Raw genomic sequence first — 27,576 nt, 5'->3', positions numbered from 1 at the left:
TGAAAAATGTTAACAGCATGGAAATCAGCGGTGAGCACTCAAATTTCATTTTACCTGAATTGCAGCACTAATTTAATTTTGTCTGGTATTCCAGTTACTCATTCAAGTCTGTCTGCCTCCACTTGAATCTAAGCACTTTGATTGCAAAAATCACGAGTCACACTCATCTTTATAGTCCCACAGGCCATAACTTTGCATGTAGCCAGAGCTCGGCAAATACCGAATTGAACAAAGATACACAACCATAATCTATTAGTCCCTGTTTAAAGGACGATACTCAAGGTGTCCCCAAACAGAGTTGACCACCTATTACTTATTAGCTTTAGTCCTGCAACTTATTGAACAATGATTTAGCCAATTTATCAATTTATAATAAGCTAATTCTGTGAATGGATACTTTAACTAATAATCTGAGAAACAGGTTTCAAAGATTAGTCTCTGAGCCCAGAAAAACATCACCCAAGACAGTGAAAAACTTTCACCTGTGAGCTGTACCACTTATGACATGCTGCTTCTTATCAATATTAGTTACTGGATTTTTAAAAAAGTTTTAACATTCTAATCTTTACTCACCTGTGTCCAGTCTTGACTTGATATGCTGATACTTTGGGTTTTGTGGTATCCTTTTGGTCAGATACTAAAAAAAATTTAAAAATTCACAATAAATTGGGTTAATGTAAGAATAAGGGTAGCAAAGTAGGGAAAGAGTCAGATGCTTAAAAAAAGTAGAACAAATGCTAAAGTTTCAATGAATTTAAAGCTGCGAAGAGCGCAGGAGGTCCAGCAACCCCTTCAACACAGGACTACAGGACTGCTTGCCACACCATCTCTACGGGTAAAGTGCGTTATCTTGTTTGTCAAAATACTCTCATAGCAGTATGTTAAAAAAGGACTAGGAAGAAAGCTCCTAAGAATTATTGCTGACACTGAGCCAAAACTGGGCACTCGTTTCCATCCAGTCCACGGCTGCAACCCAGAATACGCCCCCGACGCTGCCTCAAGAAACCAGCTGAGACAACTAGGGTGGCTCTCTCATCCTCCCTTTCAGGTTTGCTTTGTTTGACGGTTTACGGGCCATCTCCTCGAGAGCTCCTCTAGGTTTTATCCACGTCTCCCCTAAAAAAGTAGCACGTGATCCAGCCCGACCTGAGCACAGGGCGCAGGTGATGTGAGGCCGAGACCCGGAGGCAGGCCTCTCCTGCCGCCTGAAGCCTAAGGCTCCCCCAGATGTTGGCGGGACGGCATCTGCTCAAGGGGCCGCTGGGGCACATCACGGGCTCCTTGGGGTAAGTTTATGGTCAGCAAAAATGCCTATCTAGGTCTTCCTTGTCCTGGACTCTCCCAATGAGCTCTGAATCCAAGCTCAGGACATTTACCCATATTCAATTTTAGTGGCGTTTTCAAAAGCCATTAAGTGAGGGAAAGCTAATGAATAAAGACATTACAAAATACAGATTTCTTGTTAGGCCTTCTTCTGGCCTATAAGTATGAAAACCTTATGTTCGGTGACAGGTAGCTGTGGAATATGAAATTAAAACTGGGTAACCACTTCCCAGCCTCATCTTCTGCCACTCACCCACAGGTTCCCAAGTCCAAGTTGCCCGGATGTTCCCACAAATGTACCACATGTATTCAGACCACCAGTCACAGTAAAACGTGTGCCTTTTCTCAACCTGTCCTTGGGCAAAACTTCGCTTCCTCTGTAACTGTCCAGGTGGAACTGGGTACTGTCTTTTTTTGCTTGGTTCCAGAATATGGACACCCCGTACCAGTGTTCACATCTCAACCTTCTTCTCTAGTCTAGGATTTCCTCGAAGGCAGGAACGATAGCTCACTCAAATCTGTATCATTTGTATGCGCCCTGGACTTAGCACTGGGTAGGTCACTGGACTGCTATTCGATCATTAAGCGGATACCTCGGACGAGGACTGCATTACAGCCACAGCCATCTCAGGTGGCCCCTTAGACGAGCCTGTCAAACTTGAACCCCGCATTACTTGGCCATGGAAAACACAGGTAACTGTGGCATTTAGTTAACTGTTCACAACTGCCATCTGCTATTTTAGTGTTTAAAATGAAAGGAAAAAAAATCTCAAAATAAAAAGGTTGGCCCTTTAGTATTGTTTAAAAACTCACTGACATTACCGATGTTTTTTTAATTTCATGCCAGGTAAGTAAAACTTGGCCATGGACACTTAGCACCGGTCCTCAGATGTGTGTGTGTGTGCGGGGGGGTGGTGGACCTGGGGCTGGGGCGGTTCTACCCTGAGAGAGGGGTTTCTCTGCCTGATCAGCAACCTGCCGTCTAGCAGGGAAGTGCCTCCAATGCCAATTTCAGCTCCTTCCTAGATGTAGGTGAAGATTCTTAAGTGAAAGAAAATATTCAAAGATTAAAGAAAATATTCAATATTCAAATATTCAAATATCCCAGAGGAAGGCAATATCACAGCAAAAATCAAACAAAAAACAAAAAGCACACACAAAAAAACCAGGAAAAACAGGTTCCTGGCAAATTGAGTCAAGAGAAGCTAATACTAGAATTCAGTTATCTTAGACTAGGAATGTTCTCTTTTCTATTTTGCTCTCTGTATTTTTACCATTTCTATATGCTATTTCCTGTTTTTACTTTTGTTTTGTTTTTCTCAGAGTTGCCTAGCAAAGCTTCTTTTGAGAAATTCCAGGCCAGTCTCTGCTGAACCGAGGGGATTTGTCCGCACCTACGCCAACACAGCTGGAGTGAGGGTGTCCCTGGGGACCAGGTGTGGCGGCGGCAGAACCTCGGGGGGGGGGGGGGGGGGGGGGGGTGCCNGGGCGGGGGAGGGAGTGCCGACAGCTGCGGCCGCTGAGCCCACCCCGCCCCTGGTTTTCCCTTACACAGACTAACGAGAAATCCATATGCTGCCGTAGGAAAATGGAGGGTTTCTTTCCCGTTTCGGTTCAACTTCTCATTCCTGACTTTCCTGTACCAGCCGTGAAGTGAAATTACTCGTATTCCACTCTAAGCAGAGCCCTGGAGGTTTTATAGAGCTGCCATACTTTTTTCATTAAAATTCTTGCTTTCGGGTGACTGTTTCTTGACCTACTGACCAACTGGCTTTCTTTTTTTTCAATTACATAAACAGGATGGGATGGTGGAAAGTGAAAGAACTGAGAAAGAAGCTATTTCAAGGAAAGCTGTTCATTCAGCAAAGCCCTCCTGGGCGCCAACTGTTCACTCAGGGGACATTTACTGGTGTCTTCTAGGAGCAGGCCACCGTGCTGAGGGCACAGAGGTACAAAAGTCTTAGCCGTCTAGCTCTTGCTGATGCTGAAAAGAAAGTCAAGTGAACAGAGGTGACACATCGATAAACAGAGAGGGAAGCAGGGGACACCACAGGAGCCTGTAAGATTGGCCCCTAAGTCAGACCCAAGGAGGCAAGGACCATTCCCTGAGGGTGACTTCTCAGCTGAAATCGAGGGCCAGGTTAGCCAGCCAAGCTAAAGGTGTGGTGGGTGGGAGCTACCACGTTCCTGGGAACTGGTGGACGGAGATGCTGAGAAGGGGCGTGTCTATGGTACCACTGCAGGCTCTTTGAGTTGCCCCCAAAGAGGGCAACGTGGGGTCAAATGAGCTTGGAGAGACCGACAGGAGCAACTCCTAAGAGTGTTGTATCCATGCTAAGAACTCTGGATTTTATCCTATAGATACCTGGTTCTCAAACGGGGGCTGTCTTCCCCCTCCCCTCCCCAAAGGGCAGTTGTCAATGTTTGGAGACATTTTGGGTTGTCAGAACTGGGTGGTGGGTGGGCCACTGGCACCTAGTGAGCAGAGGCCAGGGATGCTACTCCACATCTTACAATGACAGGAAAGTCCTCCTAACAAGGAGGTAGCTGGCCCCAAATGTCAATTGCGCTGAGGTTGAAAAACCCTAGTGTGCACGATGGGATGTCGAGGAAGACAGTTTGAGGAGTGATGGGATTATGTTCCTGTTTGAGAAGGACCCCTCTGGCAGCACTCTGGAGAGCTTTTCGGGTCACAGTCAAGACGAACGCACGCATCCTGGCTGCGTAGCTTCATTGCTTGGAGTGTCCTTCCCATATGCCAAGACTGGATTGATCACGGGTCAGGGCACATATGAGAATCAACCAATGAATGCCTAAATGCACAAATAAGTGGAGCAATGAACTGATGTTTCTCTCTCTCTCTCTCTCTCAAATGAGTTTAAAAAATGGATACACAAAGATGAGTTAAGAGGCGTTGCGCTAAGAGGATCTGTGTCCTAAGGAAGTCGCAGCAGAGATGAGGGGGAAGAGACACTGTCAAGAAATGTTTAAGATGTAAAATAAATTACTTAAAACTCACTGGCACAACTGGGGGAGGACGGTGACACCATTCCCCCAACAAGGGACTTCAGGAAGAAGCAAACACTGAAAACCACGATGTGTCCCACTTGGGGCGTGTTGAACAGCAGATGTCTGTGGGTTATCCCAAATGGAAGTGGCGAGCTGGCTGTTTGAGTCTGGAGGTCAGGAGAGGTCTGGGCAACAAAAACACAAGAATTGGGGGTTGTCAGCATAGAGGCAGCAGGGGAAGCCATTGGGACGAACAGGTCGCTTTCAGAGAGTGTGTAGCTAGAGAAGAAAAACCCCGCCACTTAAGGCCAGGTGGAGAAAAGCATCGTGGATGAGACTCACAAGAGGCCAGAGGAAAGTGGGTCATGAAAATTCGAGTTTCGAGAAGAAAGGAGTGGTCATGAGAGATAAGCACTGTCTAGTCAGCAAACGAGAACGCTAGTCAAATAAGAGAACAACAGGAAAGTGGATTTGGATTGGGTAAACCGGGACATTGCTGACGACCCTGCCGGCTGCGGTGATGATAAACTGACGGGAGCAGAGTCGAAAACAGCAGGCTGGGTGTAGGAGAAGGGACGTGGCAGGGAAGAAGTCAATAGTAGCCAGATGGTCTTTTTTCCCCCCTTGAGAGTTGCCAGGGAATGGTTTTTGCTGTTATTTTGTTTTGGAAGAAAGGAGAGATTTGATGATTATTTATCAGCTAATGGACTAGATAAGAAAGGTTTGAAAATGAAGCAGGAAGGTAGGGATGGAAACAGGGAAGAGGATGAGGTCCAGAGCCCAGGTGGAAGGCTCAGCTGTGGAAACACGATATTTAAGATAAAGACAGAAGCTAGGGAGTCATGATGAAGTTCTCATCAGGAGACACTGAGCGAGTTCATGTTGGTGGTATCACTGCAGGCCGCCAGAGACCCTTCTGAGAGCTTAGCTTACACTTTAGAATGGTCAAAGATAATGCTCTGACCACCAGTGCCACCCTAGCTACTTAAGTTCCATTCAGCTTTCAAGAGCCAGCACAAACGCATCTTCCAGGAAGACCACTCTGGGGGCTGCGGTCCTATAGAAGTCTCTTCTTGGCCCCGACTATTTGCCCGGTACCATTTGCACTCCTCACTCCTTGGACTTGGGCCCTGAGCTCCACCTTGTAGATCTCTGTGGCTGTTACAAGGCCTGGCCCTAGTGTGACAGCAGTAAGGACTGCCAAATGAGGAGACGGTTCAGAGACCTGAGCCACATGCAGTGCGCATGCTCACGCCACGTGGGCAACACAGACATCGAGGCCTCTTGGCGTGTGAAACAAAGAAACAGCTCCCACACTGAGGGTGAAAGGGAAAGTTTGTGAAAGAAATGGCACTGGGACTGTGTTTTAAGGGTTGAACTTCTATGGATAAAAAGAAGGGGGAAAAGGATGGGAAAAGTATTCCGCATGGAGAAAATTTTAACAGCAAACCATCTTTAAAAGCACGGGTGGAGAACGGCACACTTGCTGTTTGATTCGCTGGAGAAGGTCCAAGAACAACAGCAACAACAGCAAAGGTAATCGCTGCCAACGTTTGCCGAGCACTCCACTGTGTTGTCGGGCACTCCCTAAGCATCTACCCTCATTGTCTTACTTACTCTTAACAACCACCCGTGAGGTGAATGTTATTATCCTCACCTTACATAGTAGGACACAGAGCAACGGAGAGGTAGAGTGGCTCACGGAGCTCACTGCGCTTCTAGGAGGGGCGGAAGCTGGATTTGAGCTGGGCGGTCTGGCCCTAGAGCCCCAGCACTTCCACACCCTGCTGCAGCCCCATTGTGGCACGAGTTCTGAATAGGGGGTCCACTGATGGGTTTTAGGAGGTTCATGAGTCCCATGAAACTGTCATGCAAGCTTCTGGGGAAAGTGTCCTTGGCTTTCAGCAGGTTTTAAAGGAGTTTATAACCTCCGCCCCCCACCCCCTCAAAACCACGGGTGTATGGAATCCTGTGGTGTAAGGTTGGACATGGATAGAAAGACTCCCCAGTGGAGAACCCTGAATGGACGAAGCCCTGAAGACAATGGATGGAACTAAACACACTGAGCTGTGGGCCACACAGTCGGGAGTGTTTGGCAGATCACTGACATACTCAAATAAAACTGGGTTTTGTGAAATACGTGGATGCTGGAGAAGAAGAAAGAAAACGGGAAGCTGACAAGGGAATTTTTCTGAAAGAAAATCACCAAAAAATTGAGTGAGACTGTCTGAATCACAAATTACTAAAAAATGAAAGTGATTTTCTGACTTCCCACCTCTCTTAAAATGGACATCACAAGGTTGTTCACGTCTCCATCACAACATATGTAGTAAGATTTACAGTCTACGGCCATACCACCCTGAATGCGCCCAATCTCGTCTGATCGCAGAAGCTAAGCAGGGTCGGGCCTTGTTAGTACTTGGATGGGAGATTTACACTTAAAACATTTTAAAAATATCATTATACATTTTTGTTCAGAATTTTTCTACTCACTTCCTTTGTAGAGAGGAAGTCCATAAAATGAAGGGAGTAGGTGTCAATTTTGAAAGTTTCATGTAAGGCAATCTCACATTTAAAATAGGTCTTTTAAAAGAGAACATTTTTCTTTAATGGGAATTTTAATCTGGTCCAATTCTACTGATTTCAAATAATACCGTTGACCCATGATTCTTGGTTGCCTGGATTCTATCTTCACAATCTATAGGTTCTCTGCAGACCAAACATCTAGGTTTAATTCCATTTATAAGCTTTTGATTTCTCCATAGAGAACACCAGCTTTGACATCCCCCAGCTTGGACATATATTCATTTACTCATTCAACAAATATTTGAGGAACAACTGTCGTGTGCCAGGCAGTGGGACAATGCAGACAAGGGCCCTACCTTTTGTTCCTGTAAGTGCGCCAGAAATAAATTAGCAAATAAAAAGAATTACAGACCATGACCTACTGACTGAAGACAGCACACTGAACAAGTGCATCTGATTTTACTTCCTTTCAAAACCTCAGTAAAACCCCATTGGAAGGACATTATTTTAGGGACATAATGCTCCAAACACAGAGAACAGGAGAAGTGATAGCGATAGATTCCTGAAATCTAGAACTAAACACACTAACAAGTGAAAATGGCTCGATGGACTTAAAGGGAAAGCCAAGAACACTTCTTAAAAAGCTTAGGAATTGAGAGCACCAGACTCCTCCAAAGGACGGCATAAAAGGAGTAGCTGAAATGAGAGAGACTGGTCAAAGACTGATTGAGAAGCAACTGCATCTCCAAAACCTCCTCCCCTCAGTGCCATGGGGTGGCTGCCTCTCCCCCACCATAGCACATATCTGGGGCTTTATCCCCTGAAAAGGATTTCTGGACTGGGAGGTCTCCAGACTCAGGGAAAGGCGGAGATACATTACTGAAAACAGGGGGATTAAGTAAACGATGCATACCAGTGTTGAGATTTAGCCCCAGCCCTAATTCCTCCAGGAATTCAACTAGGCTTTTACTCTCAGGAGAGTAGGGTGCTCTGAGGTACACGAATAGCCTGAGAGGAGAGATGCAGAGAAGGAACACTGGGAGAGGGAGTCCCCCAATCACGGCTCAGTGAGATCTTCCTGCAATTAAGCTCATCAGCACCAAGCCCCTCCCAAGAATATGAAGATCCCAACCCCATTTTTAAGTCTCCTACATGAAAACATAAATGAACAATTGAGGAATAAAAGGAGTCTAAGAACATTGCGATAAACTGAATTGTGCCCCCCAAAGTCATACATTGAAGCCTCAGTCCCCAATGGAACTGTATTTGGAGACAGGGCCTTTAAAGGCAACTTGAATGACCTCTAAATGAGGTCACACGGGTGGGGCCCAAGTCCAACAGGGTTGATGTTCTTATAAAAAGAGACATCAGACAGCCTGTTCCTTTTCCACACGTGTGCAGAAACATTATGTGAGCACACGTGTAAGCCAGGGGAGAGCTCTGGCCAGAAACCAAACAGGCAAGCACTTTGACCTTGACCTTTCCAGCAGCCCAAAGTATGAGAGAAAACTGTCTGTTGTGTAAGCCACCCAATCTGTGGTATTTTGCTATGACAGCTCAAGCTTACTAATACAAACATCTCCAACAAAACAAAGAAAAACAGCAGTTTGGGGAAAACAGACTATGTAGGGGAAAAAACATTTAAAAACACTATTAGAGAAAAGGAAACACATGTCCATATAAAACCTTGTACAGGTGTGTGCCACTTATAAGGCAAGTGTATGTTCTGAGAAATGCAGTTAGGTGGTTTTAGCACTGTGTAGACATTGATCGCAAAATGTACTTACACAAAACTAGATGCCCACTCCCTATCTACACCATGGTATGCGGTATATACCATTGTTGTAGATATTCAGACAATTTCTAAAAAAACTAAAGGTAAACTTACCATTCAACCCAGCAACTGTTTTCCTAGGCATCTATCCCAGAGAAATGAAAATTAACATCACACAAATAATGGTACCCCAAAGTTCATACCTTTATTTGTAATAGCCCCAAACTGAAAGCAACCAAATGTCCCACAATCATTGAATGGTTAAACAAGCTGTTATGCGTGCACACCACAGAATCCTAATCAGCAATAAAGAGGAATGAACCGTTGCTACAGGCAACAACTTGGATGCATTATCCTGGTGAGAAAAAGCCAGTCTTAAAAGGTCACATACTGTTTGATTCCATTTATGTAATATTCTCAGAATGACAAAACTGCAGAAATGGAGAACACATTAGTGGTTGCCAGGAGATACTGTAGTGACAGAATAGTTCTCTATCTTGATTGCAAAATCTCCACATATGCAAATCTTGATTATATTAAAACTACACATGATAAAAAGGCCTAGAACTATACATGCAATGTATAAATGCCAATTTTCTGGTGTGATATTGTATTATACTTATGTAAAAAATTATGACTGGGAGAATCTGGATAAAGGGCATATGGGATGACTTTGTACTATTTTTGTCAATTTCTGAGAATCTATATTTATTTCAAAATAAAAGTTTCTAAAAAGGACATCAGAGTCTAAAACACAGAGCTCTTACAAATGAAAAACTTGATGGCGGAAATTAAAAACTCAATAAAAGGACTGGAAGATAAAGTTAAACAACTATCCCAAAAAGGGCAAAATGACAAAGATGTGGAAAACAGAATGTGGAAAAGATTTTAAAAACTCAGAGAGCCAGTTATGTAGAAGCAACATCAGGATGATGAGTTCAAGAGAGATAAGATGAAGAAAATGAGAGGGAGAAAACTCAACAGTAATTCAAAAAAATACCAGAGAACAAAAAAACTTGAGTTTCTGGGGCCCACCGACAGGGTGTGAAAATAGACCCAAAGCAAGGAATATCTTCATGAAAGATCCTAACACTTAGGACAAAGAGAAGATTCTACAAGCTTCCAGAAAGGAAGCCTCAAGTCACATACAAAGGAAGAGAATGGCTTTGGACTTCTCCACAGAACCCTGGATGCTAAAAGACCACACTGTTCAGAATGCTGATGATTTCCAACCAAGAATTCTATCCTCAACCAAACTCTCAGGCAAATAAATACGAAGGTAGAGTAATATTTTTAGACATATATAAAAATACTTATTTTTAATGCACTCTTTCTCAAGACTACAGGAAACCGGGCTCCAATAAATGAAGACAGTAAGCTGGACATCTTCATTCGGAAGCAAATGTATAATCACACATCCCTGCTCCTCCCTACAGTTCTCTTTCACCCATATTCCTTATTTCATGAGCATGGTATCAGCACCAATGACTCGTGGCCCACGCTGAGAACCTAAGTCATCCATCCCTCTTTCAATTCTCCAAGCTGATCATGAAGTCCTGATGATTTTACCTCCTAAATATTTCTCAATTCTGTTCCTTCTTCTGTGGCCTTCCTTTAGGTTTGTAACATAATAACCGCCAGATCCATTTCCCTATCTCCAGTCTGGGGCTCCTCAAATCCGTTCTCCACAACGTGTCAAAACCACGCGCCTAAAAGGCAAATCTGACCACATCGCTCTTTACTTAAATCCCTTCAAAAGCTTCGAATTCTGAACAGCAGACAAGATAAATATTTGGCAGTTTGTCGCTCTCCGCACCTGCCTCCCCCACCTCCATGGTAGAGATTACAATCTATCATGGCACTCTCCGGCAGATCCCAAACTCGGCATCACGACTTTCTCAACAGAGCTCACAGGCATCCATCATGACTGAAACAGCTTGCAACTCCTGTTCTGTAGAACGGCTAGGAGTTTTCACAAGGCACAGGAGGCCCTTGCAGACTTCACTCCCACCGCCTGCTGCACAGGGCACTGCCCCTCCCATGGCTCACGCCTCAACTTGATTCACGTTGTCCTGTCTGTAGCGTGGACAACGTGTGGCTCCTAATTGTGCCATTTCAGGCCATCTCCAGGACCGCCCCCCACCCCCCACCCCCCCAAACTGGGTTCTTGTTCATCTGTGCCTCTCAATGCCTTGTTCCTCAAGCACACTGCATTCAAATTCTGTTTACAAGCTTTCCCCACTGGACTGAATTTACTTAAGGACAAAAGTCTTGACTTACTTTCTTTGTGTTTCTAGCACCTATGGCAAGGTGGCGGGTGGGCAGTAAGCACTAGTGGAAATTAAATGAACACAAATGCGGCAGGGCACTAGGAATGGAACAGACAACAAAGCAAACAGTCCTATGGGGTGGGAGTAAAACATGTCATATTTTGCATCCTTAACCAAAGGCTTGGCCTGCGTATTCCTGTTCTTTCTGAACCCTCATACTAAGAAATGATGGCTGTTTAATTTTGCTCCTTTAGTGTTCCAGGGCTTTCATCGTATGTAACTTATTTTGTATCTGCTGCTCCTAGACTATAAGCCCTTTGAGGGAAGGGGCTGTGTCTTTATGCACTTCGCTCCTCTGAGCGACAAATACCTGTGTTCACTACGCACGTTTTGGATGGTGGCCCCCTCCGCGTAGGAGGTCGCACAAGGCCCCGGCATCCCCCAAGCCAGCCCCGCCTCCCTCCAGACCCCTCCTCACGCCGGCCGCTTCCCGCCTTCCGGGCGGCGGAAGTCGCCGGCTGCTCTTCCCTTCCCACGTGGAGCCTTTTCCGGTGCGCCCGCCCCCTCCGCCTCTCCGATCCGGACCTGACCCTCACCTCTGGATTCCCAATGTGCCTCCGGACAGACATATTTGCTCCAAACGACCACGCTCAGGGTTTCTAGCCTCACCAGTTGCCTCTAACCCTAGCTTCCTACCCCCTACTACTTCGCTCAGCCGCCTCCCTACAAACTCTTCTCCCATTGGTCAGCCGTCCCCGGCCAGCCAATGCAAGCCGGGTTTACTACTTCTTCGTAAGGTCACCGTAGAGCGAGATTCGGCTCAATGGTTGCCAAGGGCAACGCCAGACGCTGGCGGCCGAGGCCTTTCGTGCTCTTTGCAGGGCTCCAACCGCTCCAGCGTTAGCGCGGGAAGAGGGGCGCGGGGGAGGGGTAGACTGGCTCCTGCGCTAGGACAGCTGCGCAGATATCCGAGTGGGGGAGGGGCTCGAAGTGGGGAGGGGATAGTGGTGGTGATATGGAAAACAAGTGATGTAGTGAAACAAATACGGTACTGGGCGCGCGCGCGCGCGCACACACACACACACACACACACCAACCCCCCCATCACCCCACCACCGCCTTAAGAGTGTTTTAAACATCTGGACTACTTTTCCACCATAGGGAACAGACATGGGATAGGATTGTTCAGTAGGGATGGGAATCTGTAATTTATTATTTTCAGGTTAAGTTAATATGCAAATTATGCAAAATATCATGTGTAAATACAGTAATTAGGGTTGCTTTAAAAGCTTTTAGCTAGCTAGAGAACGGCAGCCTTAATTGCAAAGTGCATACACCATTCCGTGATTCATCATTCATTTAACAAATATTTAATAAGCACCTTATGAGAAAAGCTGCAGAAGGTTTTGTGGAGGATGGGAGGATGACTAAAACCCAATCCCGTTGTCATGGCAACCATTGTGACTCCTGCCATCAGCCACCACCTGTTCTTATTCCAGATCTGAAAATTAAGTCCTAGCACCTTTACAAAACAATCTCACACACACAGTTTGACTTGGCTCCAAAATGTCCCACCAAATCCATCAAAATTATTGTTTCCTTTTACATAGGAGGAACAACACAGTAACCCTTTGTTCTTTGCTCTAAGTTGTTTTTCCAGGGACTGAGAAAGGTTACTCGAGCTTTGAGCTTTTCGCTGGTATTCCTAGCTCTCTGCTTGTGAATAACAGCATACACGTGAGCAGTTTGAGGGTCCTGCAGATGATGACCCATTCAACAACATTGGTCTCACATGCCCTGTCTTCTCAGTCACTTCAGCATTCCACCCTTAGGCTTGTCACTCACATTTGGTTGACCTCCAGGATCTTATACTGGCCACAGCTATCTCATGCACTTTCAAGCCTATTTACTCAGTTTTGTCTGAACTTCCCTAGAGTTCTCCAGTCTCCTCTTAAACCCCCAGTTTCTCACCCCTCTACTAGAACAAGGTACAGTTCAGGGGCTGCAAACAATGGGAAAGGGAGCAGTGGGAGGCTTTTATCTAGAACCTTTTGCACAGAAAGCAGAAACCCCCAGGCACAGGACTGCTTAGAATGTATGCTTATCCTTATCTGGTGCACTCTGAGGGTGGAATGATAGAGATTACCGGTAGAATAAACAGGAAAAAGGGAAAGAAGAGAGGAAGATAATGAAGGACTAAACTAAAAGGTGGTGAGGAGAGGAAAAGAGATTTAAAGACATTTGTTGGTAAAATTAAGTTACTGTATTCATGACAAGAGGTAAGGGATGCAAGAAATGGGATGGCAATAATTTTTCTAACTTGGGGGACTGAGTAGATGAATGATAATCCATTAATCAAGTTCAAGAACAATAAAACATACACGGAGATTACAGAAATGTGGGTCCTTGGGTCTAAGTGTCAGAGATGCCCTGTCTGTCTGGGGTGGGGTTTTGGAATCTGCAAATATGTGGTCCCCTGTCTCCCATCCCTTCGTTCTGATGTGCAGAGTCCAAGGGCCATGCCTTGAGAGCCTGTGCTCTAGAGAGCCCTCCTATTTCTTTCACATTTTGCCTCAGTGGGATCTTTGGAAAGCTTGGACCTCAAAATCAAAAGGCTTTTTAAACATCCTGAGCTTCTTTTTAGAATTCCCTGTGGATCCTGCTAGGGCAAAACTGCATCAAAATTAAAGCGAGTTGCTTACCCCAAATATGCAAAGCAGTAAATGGCACAAAAAGATAATTCATAGAAGAAAAACATCCGATACACATATGAAGAAATGTCCAACTAAAAAGGAAAGAAATACAAAACCAAACAGCTGGATCCCATTTTTCAATTAACGAATGGACAAAGGTTTTTTGTTTTCTCTCTTTTTTAATGGTAGTGCGGTGCAGTGCTGGGCTCACACATTGTTCCTGTGAGTAAAAAGAAGTGTGACCATTTTGAAAAGTAATTTGAAAGTGAGTATGGAGCAGCTCTCAAATCTTAGTATTCTGAGAATTTCTCCCAAGGAAATAATCAGAGAGAAGCACAAGGATTACAGCTCCAGATATTTACTGGAATTGGATTTAAAAGGACAAACTATTGAAACAACCTAACTGAGCATCAGTTAAACAATGATTAAGATAAACGATGGCATATCCATAAAATGTAGCATTATGAAATAACATTAAGAAGTCTGTTTTACGGAATAATGAAGGCAATGGAGACCTGTTCCTGATGTAGTAAATGGAAAAAGCTGGAAACAATTTTTAATTTAACATAATCTTGAATTGTGAGGGAAAAAAAGGTATCCACTGAAAAACAAGTTCTAAAAATATTTCAAATGTAAACCATCTCTGGGTTACGCAATATGGATATTTGTTTTATTCTTTACACTTTGTGTGTTTGGCAGATTTTCTTCACTGACTAGGAATTAATTTTACATCTTAATAAAAACATGCAGCCCCCCCTAAGAAACAAAAAACCTGATTCTGACTTCAGTCTGAAAATTGTGTGTGGCATTTGTCGGGGCCGATTTAGACCTGAGCTGAATTCTGTGTAATTTCACCATTTGAAGTGTGGTTCGCTGGTTCTTGGCAGTAAATGACTCTTCAAGCACTTGAGTAAGATCATTACAATCAGAGTTGTAATTGCTAAGAGGTTCAAGCTTTGTTTGTAAGAGAAGAAGTTCTGATTCTTTTCTTTAAAAGTTCCTACTTCCACTGATTAATCTTATTGTTCGTGAAGTTCGAAGTGCTCTTGTGAACCTCCATTTGCCTGCTGTCTCCTTTTTAACCCTGTACATGTTCCAGAAGCTTTTTCGTTTCGGCAGAATTGGTGGGAGTCCCAGATAGGTGAGTATGTCTGGTGTAAGGACGGGGTTTTAGGAGGTACTGAGCTGTGTCAGCGGGCATCAGGGTGTGAAGCGGTCTGGCTCTCTTTGGAGCCTAAAACCCTTCAGAGCCTTCTTTGCCCTGAATCCACCCTCTTGTCCAGCGCACGTCATCCGATCAGCTCTCGGCCTCGTTTCCTGATCAGTGCCCAGAGCCCTTCACTCAGACCTGTCTTAAGATGTTGCTTCTCAAATATGGATGGTCCTTGGTTCTCTTCCTTGGCTTCCTGTACCTTCATTCCCCAAATGACATACGCTTTCAGATGCTTAAGGAAACAGTTCTACCCAATTCAGTTCAGTCCTGGGGTCCGTCCTCTGCACCCCAGAAATGGAGAAGCAGCTGAGGCAGTGACCCACAGATCCACAGATTCTGTCTTGTGATAAAGTCCCTGGTAACAATTGGGTGACTTTCTACCTGGTGGTGGAATGTGGCCGAGGGAGGAGGACACTAGCCTGTGAGTAGAGGGCTGACCCTTGTCCGCCTCTGGCTCAGGCCAGACTTCAAGTGTGTGACCTGGGCTCAAAGGCCCCCAAGCATCCCTGCAGTCCCTCCTAGGGAAATAATACCTCCCAGGATTTCTTTGGGACTATCACAGGGTCCACTGCTTTCTGGTGAAGCAAAGAAATACAATCCTGGTTGCTTAGCGGATGGGATTGTAATACCCACACATGCAGTCCTGCAGCCACTTTTGGGAGCCCCATGGGACTGCCGGCTGTGGTAGAACAGGCGTGTGATGTTCCCTCCCAGGGAGATCAGAGGTCTCCTTCACCATCTGCAATCAAACCCATTCGGTCGTCACATGCCACGTTCTGCTTCGGGCGTAGAACAGGGCTGTCACAGACCCAGTTTCAAGGGGACACTGAGGAGCCAACCCAGGTCTGCCCCGAGGGGATGGAGGAGGAGTCACATTGGAAGGTAACTGTGTCACCCTAGGCACATTGGACACAGCTCAAGAGCCCTGGCCCCAGGAAAAGGCCAGCGTGTGTGACTCAACGCGGCAGATGTTCACTTCTCTCAAAATAATCTGGCAGTGTAGGTTTTCACGGGAAATCTGTGGGCCTCTAACTCGCACCCCTTGTGCTACACTCTGCCACTATAGCTCCTGTCCCCCGTGGGTTTTAAATAATCAAGACCGCACCCATGGTAAAAAAAACCAACAACAACAAAAAACAATAGGAGCTCTGCTTCCCCTGGGGATGTAGAAAGCTGCAAGGGATATCACTCCCACCCTACCAGTAAGAAGAAGTGAACAATCTATAAAATCATGTTTTCTTGAATCCTTCCTTCAGAGAGCTGAGATCAGGAGACAACCACATAACCAAGTCACAAAAAGAGACAAGCCCCGCTGAGGGGAACAGAGACACACAAGCTGTTTGGCAGAGCGTGGAAGAAAAGGTAACCCCCATAGAAGTGGGAAGGAAAAAAATCAGCTCAAGTTCACTAATTCCTGAAGGCTGAGTTTGGGGGAGTGGGTCAACTTAGGATAAGTGGGAACCAGTGATGCTTAATTTTATGATTCGACTTGGCTAGGCACAGTATCCAGCTATTAGGTCAAACAATATTCTGGATGTTTTGGTGAAGGTATTTTTTAAATGAGAGTAATACTTAAATCAGTAGACTTGGAATACAAAGCAGGCTATCACGTGGGTGGGATGTATCCAATCAGTTGACGGCTTTAGAGAAGAAGACTGGGGCCCCCCAGAGAAGACAGCACTGTCCGCAGATGGCCGCTAGACTTGAGCTGCAATGTCAGCTTTCCTGGGTCTCAGCCTGCTGGTCTACCCTGCAGATTTTGGACTTGGCAGCCTCCATAATTGCATAATTGCATGAGCCAATTCTTTAAAATAAATTATAGATAGATGATAGATGATTGATAGATAGATAGATAGATAGATAGGTAGATAATGTCCATCTATATCTATAGCCATTTATATTGGTTCTATTTTTCTGGAGAACCCTGACCAACACAGAATCCCAGACACAAGGGAAGTTTCTCTTCACTTGCAAGTTCTTCTCCAGGGGTATCGACTAGGTGCTCAAAAGAAAGTTTAGAGGTAGGACTGGAGACCAGGGGAGCCCCTCCCCCACACTTAGTGGTGTGGGTTTGCAGGAGGTGACCAGCTGCTGCTGGGGACAGATACAAATCACCACCCATATCATCTGGCCCTTGTCTTACAAAAGCAAAACAGCCTTAAGCTGTTAAGCCGGGAAGGGAAGGGCAGCAGACCTTCTTGCTCTGCGAGTCATCAGGGGAGGGGTAGAAGCAAAACCTGTTTGCATCTGGGGAAGAACAGGAACCCAGAAAATGTCTATTGCTTCAGGGGGAAGGGTAGAAGCAAAAACTATTTGCTCTGGTGAAGGGGCCACAGGGTGGAGAGGTCATGGAAGCCTCTTGGGTCCACGGACCTGCACCAACACAGAGCAGACAAAGACTACCATTGGAGGAGATTCGGGCACCTCTCTTCTGCCCGAGGCCCACCAAAGGTACAAGGCAGAGTTCGGCTATCATGAGGGAGTAAGGGGAGGAGGGTAGAAACACTGAGAAGGTCCCGCTCCTCAGGTCCAGATACACGCAGGTCTCTTGCCCAAGACCGAGGATGGACTGGCAGAACCAGGACTAACCTATGGCTCCAACCACAGCCTAGCAGCAAGAAGACGGTGGAAAGAAATCCTACTCAGTGGTGCAAGTGTGCAGGTACTTCTGAAAGCCAATGGCAGAGCAGGGACACTGAGGAAAGCTCCCCGGGACCCATTCCTCACACAAGTGCGAGGTAGTGGCACTCACTGGCCAACAGAGGGTAATGATAGTAACAACTAATGACAGCATAACTACTGACTAGATTAACTGAACACCCCCCCTCCACAATAATAGCCTAGCAGAAGAGGCATGACTGCTTCTAGGTATAATACTGTTTACCTCAATCTCCATCGGCTTCTACTCAGAATATCCAGCATTCACTAAAAAATCATGACAATAAAGAAAGAAAAGAAAAATGAGAAGGAGTGGGGGTGGCTTATCACCAAGAGACAAAGCAATTAACAGGACCATAGCTCAGCAATAAGGACCTGTCAGATAGGAACATCTAAGTAGCTATGACTAATATATTAAGATCCAGTAGAATGGTATGCAGGAACATATGGGATATTTTGGAAGATAGATGGGAAAGTATAAAAAGGAAAGGTGATTTTCAAAATACAATATCAAAGAAGAAGAATCCTTGTAATAGGATCACCAGCATCAACTAGTTTCTGCTAATAAAAGTATCTGGGAAATTGGAGAAAGTACATTAGACATTATCCAAGATAAAACCCAAAGGGAAAAGGGTGCGGGAGAAGGGAACAGAAGCCAGAAGTTTAAACCATGGGAAAATATTAAGGAGAAGATAGAGAAGGGGGCAGAAAAAAACATTTGAAAGATAACAACCAAGAATTTTCCAAAATTAATGAACGACAGCAAACCACAGATCTGAGAAGTTCAGAGCGCCTCAAACAGCTTAAATAAGCAAATGCCAACAAAATCAAAATAAAACACACCTATACGCTCATCACAGTCAGTCTGCTGAAAACTGACAATTTCTCCTTTTTAAGAAAAAGTAGGAAAGCAGCCAAAGGAATATGACATACACAAGAAGAAAGAGAAAATCACAGCACACTTTTTGTCAATAACTGTACGAAACAGAAGACAATGGAGAGGCACTTCTTAAGTGTGAAAAGGAAAGAAAAAGTCACCCTAGAATTCTGTAGTCAGGGTAAGTAAGTATCTTTTTCTCTTTTCTCTTTTTATATTTTATTTAAACCTTTTTCTACATTATTTAAAATTTATTTATTTATTTGTTCTAAGAGAGAGGGGGAGGGAGTGAAAGGGAGAGGGAGAGACACATCGATGTGAGAGAGAAACACAGATCGTCGGCTCTCCTATGTGCTCTAGTGGGGACCCAACCTGCAACCAGGCCTGTGCCCTGACCAGGAATTGGGAATCGAACCGGCAACCATTTTTTTGCTTTGAGGGATGATGCCCAACCTACTGAGCCATGTCAGCCAGAGCTGCACTATTTTTTAATTGCATTTTTTCATCGCCATTTATCCCCCCCATACCCTCTTCCACCTCCACCCACTCCCCTCACCCCTGCAATCACCACACTCTTGTTCATGTTTTGAGTTCTTCCCCCGCCCACCCCCCCGTCTCTCTTTTTTTTTTTTTGCTGGATCCCTCCACCCTCCTACCCCACCCCCAGAGCACAAAAGTCTTTTTTAAATGATGACTATACAGACTTTTTCAGACAAACAAAGATGGGAGGAATTCCTTGCCAATAAACCCATACTACACAAAATGTTAAAGGAAGTTCTTCGACAGGAAAAGGACGATCCTAGGGGAAGTTTTGACTTACACAAATGAAGAGCAATAGAAATGATAAAGTCATGGCATATACAAAAGACACTTTCTTTTTATTTTATTGTCCTTAAAAGTACATTTACGGTGTCAGTACAAATAGGAATACTGTATTGTGGAATTTATACCACATAGAATTAAAATGCGTGACGACAAGAGCGCAAAGGTGAGGAGGGGAAATTGAGGTGCACGGTTGTGAGGTTCTGAGACCGTGTAGGGAGTGGGAGATTATCTCAAGGTAGACTAAAATACATTTAGTATGTGTATTCCAAACCCTACAGCAACCTGTTTAAAAAGGAGTCATAACTAGTGAGCCAATAGTGGAGCTAAAATGGGTTTAATAGAAATACTCGGTTCTTCCAAAGGAGGCAGGGGAGAAAAGAATAAAGACTAAATAGGACAAATAGAAAATGAAAAGCAAGATGCTCAGATTCAATGAAACCATATGAATAGTTAAATATAAACCGTCTAAACCAGGGGCATAAATTATGGCTCTCAGCTCAGGTCTAGCCTGCAGTCTGTTTTTCTACAGAAGGTTTGATTGGAATCGAATTATTATGTATACATATGGTACTAATATAATGTTATATATCAATTATATCTCAAGTTTAGAAAGAGGAAAATAAGAAACAACAAAACCAAAAAAACCCCAAAGAAGCATCCAGGTGAGTTTCAATCAACTTTTCAATTGTGAAAAATAATGAAATAGGTTGTTTGTTTTTTTAAACCTTCACCCAAGGACTTTAAAAAAAAAATGTATTTCTAGAGAGAGAGGAAGGGAGAGAGAGAAACATTAACAAGAGAGAGAAGTGTCATTTGGTTGCCTCAGGTACTCACCCTGACCAGGGATCAAACCTGCAACTTTTGGTTATGGTATGACACTCCAACCACAGTGACCAGGGCTAAAATCGTTGTTTTAAGCTAAAAAAAAAGAAGTTTTACTGGAACACAGGCACACCCATTCGTTTATGTGTGGTCCACAGCTTCCTCGCGGCAGTGGAGAACCTGAGCATGCAACAGAGGCTGGGTGACTTGCAAAGCCTAAAATATTTACTCTCTGTTCCTTTGCAGAAATTTTTTGCCAGCTTCTAATATAAACACCTGAATTAAAAGGCAAAGACTGTCAGACTGGATAAAGAAAAAAACCAAGTATTCGCCCTGGCTGGTGAGGCTCAGTGGATTGAATGCTGGCCTGGGAATCAAAGGGTCACTGGTTCGATTCCCAATCAGAACACGTGCCTGGGTTGTGGGCCAGGTCCCCAGTAGGGGGCACACAAGAGGCAACCACACATTAATGCTTCTCTCCTTCTCTTTCTCCCTCCCTTCCCCTCTTTCTAAAAATAAAATAAATAGAAATCTTTTTTAAAAACCCAAATATTTGTTACCTATAAGAAATACATTTTAAACATAAAAATACTGATTGTTTTAAAGTAAATGAATGTTAAGAGCTACGGACACTCACTAAAAGAAAGCTGGATGAGGGAAAGTCCGCTCAGCAAATGGGAAAACTGGATATACACAGGAAACAATGAGGTTGAACCTTACCCTTTGTACAAAAATGAACTCAAAGTGAACCAAAAACCTAACTGGAAGAGATAAAACTATAAAGCTCTTAGAAGAAACATAGGGGGAAATCCTCACGATATTAGAATTGGCAATTACTTCTCTTATTTTGCAATTATCAAGGCAATTTATTAATACGATCTCTCAAGAAAATCTCAAGGGTCCAGTGCAAATCGGAAAAACCACGGCAGCACTCAAATACCTCTGTGTTCCCAAAGAGCAGTGATCTCCCCCTTTCTGCTGCATGGCTCGTTCATCTCAGAGTTCTGCAGTCATCAGCTGGAGATTCCCCCCACCCCCAACAATTTGCTTCCTCTTGACTGTTTTATGAAATCTAGTGTTTTATCAGTTGCTTTTGCCCACAACCCTCTCAGCTGACCAAATATTGTGTTTTTCAAAATGCGTGTGAGTTCTTCCCCAAAGCCCAGAACTAAGTGGAGAGATGACAAGCACCTTGACAACTGCGTATCGACATGAAATCTCTGATTACATTACAAATCCCTTGAATTTTAAGTCTAAGGTACAACTCTCGATATAGCCCATAGGAAGTTTGGCGAGATAGGAAACTGAAATCATGTGGCTCGTATAAAGAATGCGTAATGGCTTAAATTGGGCAATTCATTATACTACTGCCCCAGGGAATTGACTGTTTGGTCTGGTACACAGCAAACTGTCTGTCTGGAAATAAGGGACTGACCTGAGGTGAAAGGCCATTGACAATGGTGGGGTTCATGGGGTTGGGGGGCCCAGATGGAGGCACAAAGCTGTCTGTATAGCTGGGAAATCTGTGCCTGGCACTGGGGAGGCAGTGGGCAGAGCTGCTGTCTGGTTGAAAGAAGGAGTGTGGGGCTGGGGCGGCGGGGAAGCGGCTGAGGTCTGTGAAGGGCGCTGCTGGGTGTGACGGGGCTGCAAGGAAGATGGTCGGTCAGCCCTCAACTCCCTTATCGGCCAGCGCTGGAAGTTCAGTGCAAAACTTCCCTATCACCAAGCCGTCAGATGTACCTGCCGGTCAGACCAAATGTTCGTTTCCAACTGTGTGCAAATACGTCCCTTATTTATATACTTTCCTGGCACACTCACCCAAAACAGAAATTTAGAAATCACGTTAGCAATGCTAACAGACCTATGTGGGTAGTGAATGCTATTCCCGAACAGAAGAATTGATCGATGTGAGAGGGGCAGGTCTCAAATGTCTTTAGCAAGTTATCCTCTCAAAGCACCCAAGTACCGGCGCAGTGCTGTCGTCTCGAAGGGCTGGGACGCAGTCTTTCGTAGTCCAATATAATTTGTCTTATTTATCCCATCACCCCCATGCGCCAACCAACGGTGACTCTATCAGAGTTTGCCTTCCCCCATTATCACTGCACTTAGCATCTGTCACTGGACTTCCGTTCATTGTACACTGGCCTACAAATGTGGCAGTAAGATTTTAACCAGAGAAAAGCCATCACATGTCTTTTTTTTTTTTAAATAAAGGTTGTTTGGTTTCATCGTTTCGTTTTGAATCCTGAAACAAGACGATATTACAACACAACTTCCTAGAGAGATCAGATGTGTCCCAGAACAAACTATGTGTCTGAATGTCACTGGTGCACTCAGTACAACCTGATGTCAGGTCAGGAACACACGAGCAGCAACAACGTCATCTCGGCTTTCTTGGAATCACAGGGAAAGATCCTATTGGGAGTCGCCTTTCGTACAGTGTGACTCCTTTCCTCCAGACCTTGTCGACTAGGGTGGGCTGTGGCCACGTCTCCAACAGCTGGTGTGTTGGCAAGGTGGGCCTGGCGGTAAGTGAACCAGCCCAGAGCAAGGGTGTGTCAGCTAAAGAGACTTAAAGGGGAAAAAAACGTGATCTAGACCAACCTCTGGGAGCAGACATCCTGCTCGGCAATTGTTTCTTAAATGCAACACCAAAGCTCAAAAAATAATGAATCGGACTTCATCAAAATTAAACACGTTTGTGTTTTGAGGGACACCATAGGGAGAGAGAAAAGATAACCTGAGAATGGTGGGAAATATTTGCAAATCACGTATCCGCTATGGAATTGATATCAAGACCGTCTATAGAACTAAAACTCAACAACAACAGCAAAACACCTCATTCAAAAAAGTAGCAAAGGACTCGAATAGTAATTTTTCCCAAGAAGATACACAAATGGCTAATGGGCCCATGAATAGATACTCGTTAGAGAAATCCCAATGGAAACATCAAGGAGCTCCCACTTCATACACGGTGGGATGGTCGTTACATAAAAACAGCAACAGCCACCACCGGACATAAAAGTACTGGTGAAGATGTGGACAGATTGGAACCTTTGTGCATCGCTAGTAGGAATGTAAATGGTGCTGGTGCTCTGGGAAACAGTTTAGTGGTTCCTCAAAAAATGTACGCGTAGAATTACCCCTCCTAGATACACGAGCATGTCCATGAAAACAGAAAACAGGGCCTCAAGCGGGTGCTTGGATACCAATATTCACAGCAGCACCATTCACACCAGCTAAAAGGCAGAAATAACCCCAGTGGTCACCAGCTGGTGAAGGAATAAACGAAATATGCTATATACATACCTAGAAACGTTTAAAGTGGTAAACTTCATGTTATGTATGTTTTACCACAATAAAAACCAAGCAAAAGCTGGACTGGGTATATTAATGTTAGACAAAGTAGACTTTCCAACTCTCCAGTGATTCTCCATCGTCTTATGGTCAAAATCGGTATTTGTTCGCATGACACACAAAACCTTTGCGACTCTGTTCTCTGCCTACCGTTCCTGCTCAGTCTGGCCACACAGCAAGTGCGCGGGCCGCTCCGAAGGACAGAGCGGGACGCCCCGTTGTCTCTTGCCTCTGTGCCTGCTCTTCTTTCTGTGAGGGAAACCATCTTCCCACCCTCTTTACCTGGCTGCCTTCTACTCACCCTTTGAAATCACCTCGTTTCGGGAGCCTTGCCTAGCTAACTCCCACCCCCGCCCCAGACTTCTGCAGGTGTTTTCTCTAAATGTGTCCACAGCACCCTGTGTCCACCACGCTGTACGGTGATGGCTGGTTTCCTCACCCCCTTCATTCACAACCATATCTCACTCTCTATGTTCCTAGTGCCTGGTATGGTGCCTGGCATATGGTGTGCACACAGTAAATATTTGTCAAATGAGTCCCTTTCTGTGACAGTGCCCATGAAGGCACACGGGAGGCCAAAATAATGGAAATCTTCCCCTTTACCACACTGGCCATTTCAACTATGTCCCTGCCCCTGCTGTGCAGTGTAGCAGAACATAGGGTATAATGGTGAGGTATCCCTTAAAACGATAAAGAAATATTACCCTGTGATTGCGAAACTAGTGAAATCTACACACAATGCATGTGATTAAAGGTCTGCAAATGTCATCCTAAGAGACAGGATGTAGCAGTGCCTGGAAATGTAATCAGGGCATGACGGAATGTGGAGGAAAGCTGTAACCAAATCGATGGCCTTAACAGCTGAAGAAAGAATATGTGAGCAGAAGGGGGGGGGGGTCTGCAGGGAGTGCTGGGAAGGGGAGCCAAGGAACAAACATTTGTCATTATGTCTCCAGGCCTGTCGAGGGAGAGAGTTGGTTTTTTTTTGACCGTGGACACAAATATGCAGTCCACCCTATATCCCTACGGATGTCACGGAGCTCACCCAGTTCCCTCCCTGTGTTCTCATTTCATGCTCGCAAACAACCTCTTGATTATAATTTGGCTTTCCACGTAGATTTTCCAACAGGAGAGAATGCGCTGACCAGTCAACATGAACATCTGGTCCATTTGGCAAGGAGTGGCCTCTTTGTATATGAATACATTGGTGTTCTGGTTTATACATCAGTCAGTCCGTACGCCCCAGGGGCTGCGGAGGTGCTCACTCTCCCAGCTCACCCTGAGCCTGCCCTGAGGTTCTCATCCGCTTTGTTCGCACCCTCCCTCTGCAGGGGCTGAGGACAAAGAATCAGGAGTCCGCCACAGCTCCCCGAGATTTGAGCCCGTGTGGCTGTGGACTTACATATTCCTCATAGAGGAAAAGGGCAATGGCCCATAGCTGGTGCTGCCCTGCAGGTCATTCCTCAGGACCTGCCTTCCTTTTCAGAAATCTGGTCTCTGCTCCTGACGCAGTTCTCGTCTTCCCGTACCATGATTCCTTGTTGACGTGTTTACTTACCTCTGTAATCACGTCCAAAGGTCAGGCAATAGGAATGTTACTGTCAGAGAACAAGGCAGGAGTCGAGATGAGTCTGGCAAAGGCTTGGTTTCAATTAGAATAGAAGGAGGAGGAGACCAGCAGGTACCTGGTTGAGAGGGTCTTGTTGAAATGGTTGCTCAATGTTTGTAGGCTTTAAGTCCTCGGCTAATGATTTTGGTGGTCCTATGAGTGTTCGGTGGGTGCCGTGTCTTAACGGGCTATTTTCGAGTTCTAGAAAAAGTTAGGGGCTGACTTAATGGGAATGGATCAATCCTGGGCTGCAAAAAAAAAAAAAAAAAAAAAAAAAGCCTGGAACACATTCAGGCTGAAAGGACAATCCATAGAAAGTGGAGAGAAAGAAGATAGGGTTGGTGAGCCCTACTTTAATTTTTAAAAAACTCCCTGAAAATCTGTAATTAAACAAACAGACTTTTTAATCTTCCCTTTTTAGTAGAAACTGTGTTTCGGGGGCAGCAACTAGCCCTGGTTGGTGAGGAAGAACTCTGCCAGGAGAGTGCCAGCAAATAGGGGCGGGGAGGAATTACACAAGGAAAACAATCCTTTGGAAATGAAGGAAAGCATTTGCCCAGACAAGGTGCTTCAGTGGGTTTAAAAGCTGTGTGCTGGATGGAGGGGGGGAGCTGATACTCGGTAGTGCCAAAGCAGTGCATCCCAGGCAGCTTTCGGTGGGGGGCAAGCTGGAGAGCCGGACACGGGTCCGGCTGCTGTCTCACGCCCTGGGATCCAACTTCGTCTCACTCAGGGAGGGTCAACCAGCTATTACGTGTCCTCTACTGTGACCCAATACTGTATATACAGTGCAACCTATGACTTGCTCTAGCCAAACAGATTTAACTCGAATACATATTCAATAGTTTAGATGTAATTTTCTTTGATAGGAAACACAAGAGATAGAGGAGCAAGCTGAACAGTATCGCAAGGAAGCAACCAAATTCGTAGGGGAGCATATTCTGCGAGACAGCTGACCTGGCTTCTTTGAAAGTCAGTATTATGGAAAAGGGAAAAACAAACAAAAGAAAAACAGGCTCATAGACACAGAGACCAAAGGGATGGTTGCCAGGGAAGGGGCGGGGGGATGAGATCGAGAAGGGGTATGTAGTCGGTAATACTATGAAGGTAGGTGTGCACAGTGAGTATTGCTGGAACTGGGGGAGTGATCACATTGTAAGGTATAAAAATATTTATCACTGTAGTGTATATCTGGAAGTAATATAACTAATATAAGATTGCATACCAACTATGTTTGAATTAAAAACGAGACTTAAGGGACATCAAAACACGATGTTTACTAGGCTTGCTGTGGTGATCCCATTGTAATACGTAAATGTCAAATCACTAATTTGTACATCTGAAACTACTACAATATTGTACGTCAGCTACACACTCGTTTTTTAAAAAGAAAGAGAAAATCAGCAAGAAAAACTCCAACCGCAGCGGGAAACAAGATGTAATGTATGATCCTGGATCAGATATTGATTTGGGCAAAATAAGTGTAAAAAACATTGTGAACAAATAGGGACATTTGAATGTGGATTGAGTATTAGATGAAATGAAACTTATAGAAATGGTAACGCGACTCAAAAATAAAGTTTCAAAGAGTATGGTTAGTAATACATCATTTTGCTCAAGACACGACATATTACACATACACGCAAAGAGGTCCAAAAGGGTATTAATGTGAGTATTATCAGTGGTGTATCTTTTTTGAGGTGTGATTCATATACCATAAAATTCATCCTTTCCGAGTGTACAATGCAGAGGATTTTAGTACAATCACAAGGTTGTGCCACGATTACTATATGGTTCCAAAACGTTTCATCACCCCAGAAAGAAGCCCCATATGCATTAGTGGTCACTCCCGATACCCCCCTTTCCCCATGCCTGGCAAGCAAAAATCCACTTAGTGTCTCTATAAATTTGCCTATTACGAATACTGCATATACATGGAATCATACCATATGTGACCTTTTGCGTCTAGCTCCATTCACTTAACATGGTGTTTTCAGAGTTTACCCACACTGTGGCCTGCGTCGGTATTTCATCTTCTCTCTGTGGCTGAATAGTATTCCATTGTGTGGGTATGCCCCATGTTGTTGACCTGTTCATCAGTGGATAAATTCTTGGGTTTTTAAAAGCCTTTTTAACTGTTGTCGGTAATGCTGCTATGAACGTTGGGGCACGCGTTTTTTGTGAACATGTTTTCAATTCTTTTTGGTATATACCTTGGTACAGTAGAATGGTTGGTAACACAGTTAACTTCATGTTTAACTTCTTGAGGAACTGCCAGCTGTTTTCCAAAGGGGCTGTATCATCTCCACATCCTGCCAACGCTGGTTGCTGTATGTTTCTTATTAGGGCTACTCTACTGTGTGTGAAATGGGGTTTCATTGTGGTTGTTGATTTTCATTTTCCTGCCAGCTAATGATGTTGAGCCTCTTTTCATGCGCTCATCGGTCGTTTGCAAGTCTTTATAGGAGTGTGCACTGAAGTCCCTTGCCGACTTAAAAATTAGGCTGTCTTTTTATTGCTGGGCTGCAAGTGTTATTTTCTTTATTGTGGATACTAGGCCCTTGTCAGACAGGTGATTTGCGAATTCTTTCTCCCTTTCTGTGGGTTGATTCTTTTCCTC

The 27,576-nt window shown here is 44.6% G+C and overlaps 1 protein-coding gene across 4 annotated transcripts in view; it reads right to left on the bottom strand.

The window, feature by feature from the left end:
- Positions 1 to 11,630, bottom strand: part of CEP41 (centrosomal protein 41) — a 41,505-nt gene extending 29,875 nt beyond the window's left edge. For 2 of the 4 annotated variants that reach the window (XM_037049186.1, XM_037049187.1), the window contains exons 1-2: positions 11,499 to 11,630; positions 574 to 637 (exon numbers count right to left, since the gene is read on the bottom strand). In XM_037049186.1, the coding sequence (XP_036905081.1) occupies positions 574 to 637; positions 11,499 to 11,531 (97 nt within the window). In that variant the 5' untranslated portion in view covers positions 11,532 to 11,630. Of the gene's footprint in view, positions 1 to 573; positions 638 to 3,230; positions 3,237 to 4,342; positions 4,518 to 11,498 lie in introns of all 4 variants that reach the window. The other 2 variants (XM_037049189.1, XM_037049188.1) reach the window with 2 other exon arrangements.
- Between the last annotated feature and the right edge of the window lie 15,946 nt (positions 11,631 to 27,576).

Source organism: Sturnira hondurensis, unplaced genomic scaffold (assembly GCF_014824575.4).
Source record: "Sturnira hondurensis isolate 20B ecotype Veracruz unplaced genomic scaffold, ASM1482457v3 Scaffold0006437, whole genome shotgun sequence".
NCBI lineage: Eukaryota > Metazoa > Chordata > Mammalia > Chiroptera > Phyllostomidae > Sturnira > Sturnira hondurensis.
The sequence above is the reverse complement of the archived record's forward strand: the minus strand, read 5'-3'. Positions and strand labels throughout refer to the sequence as shown.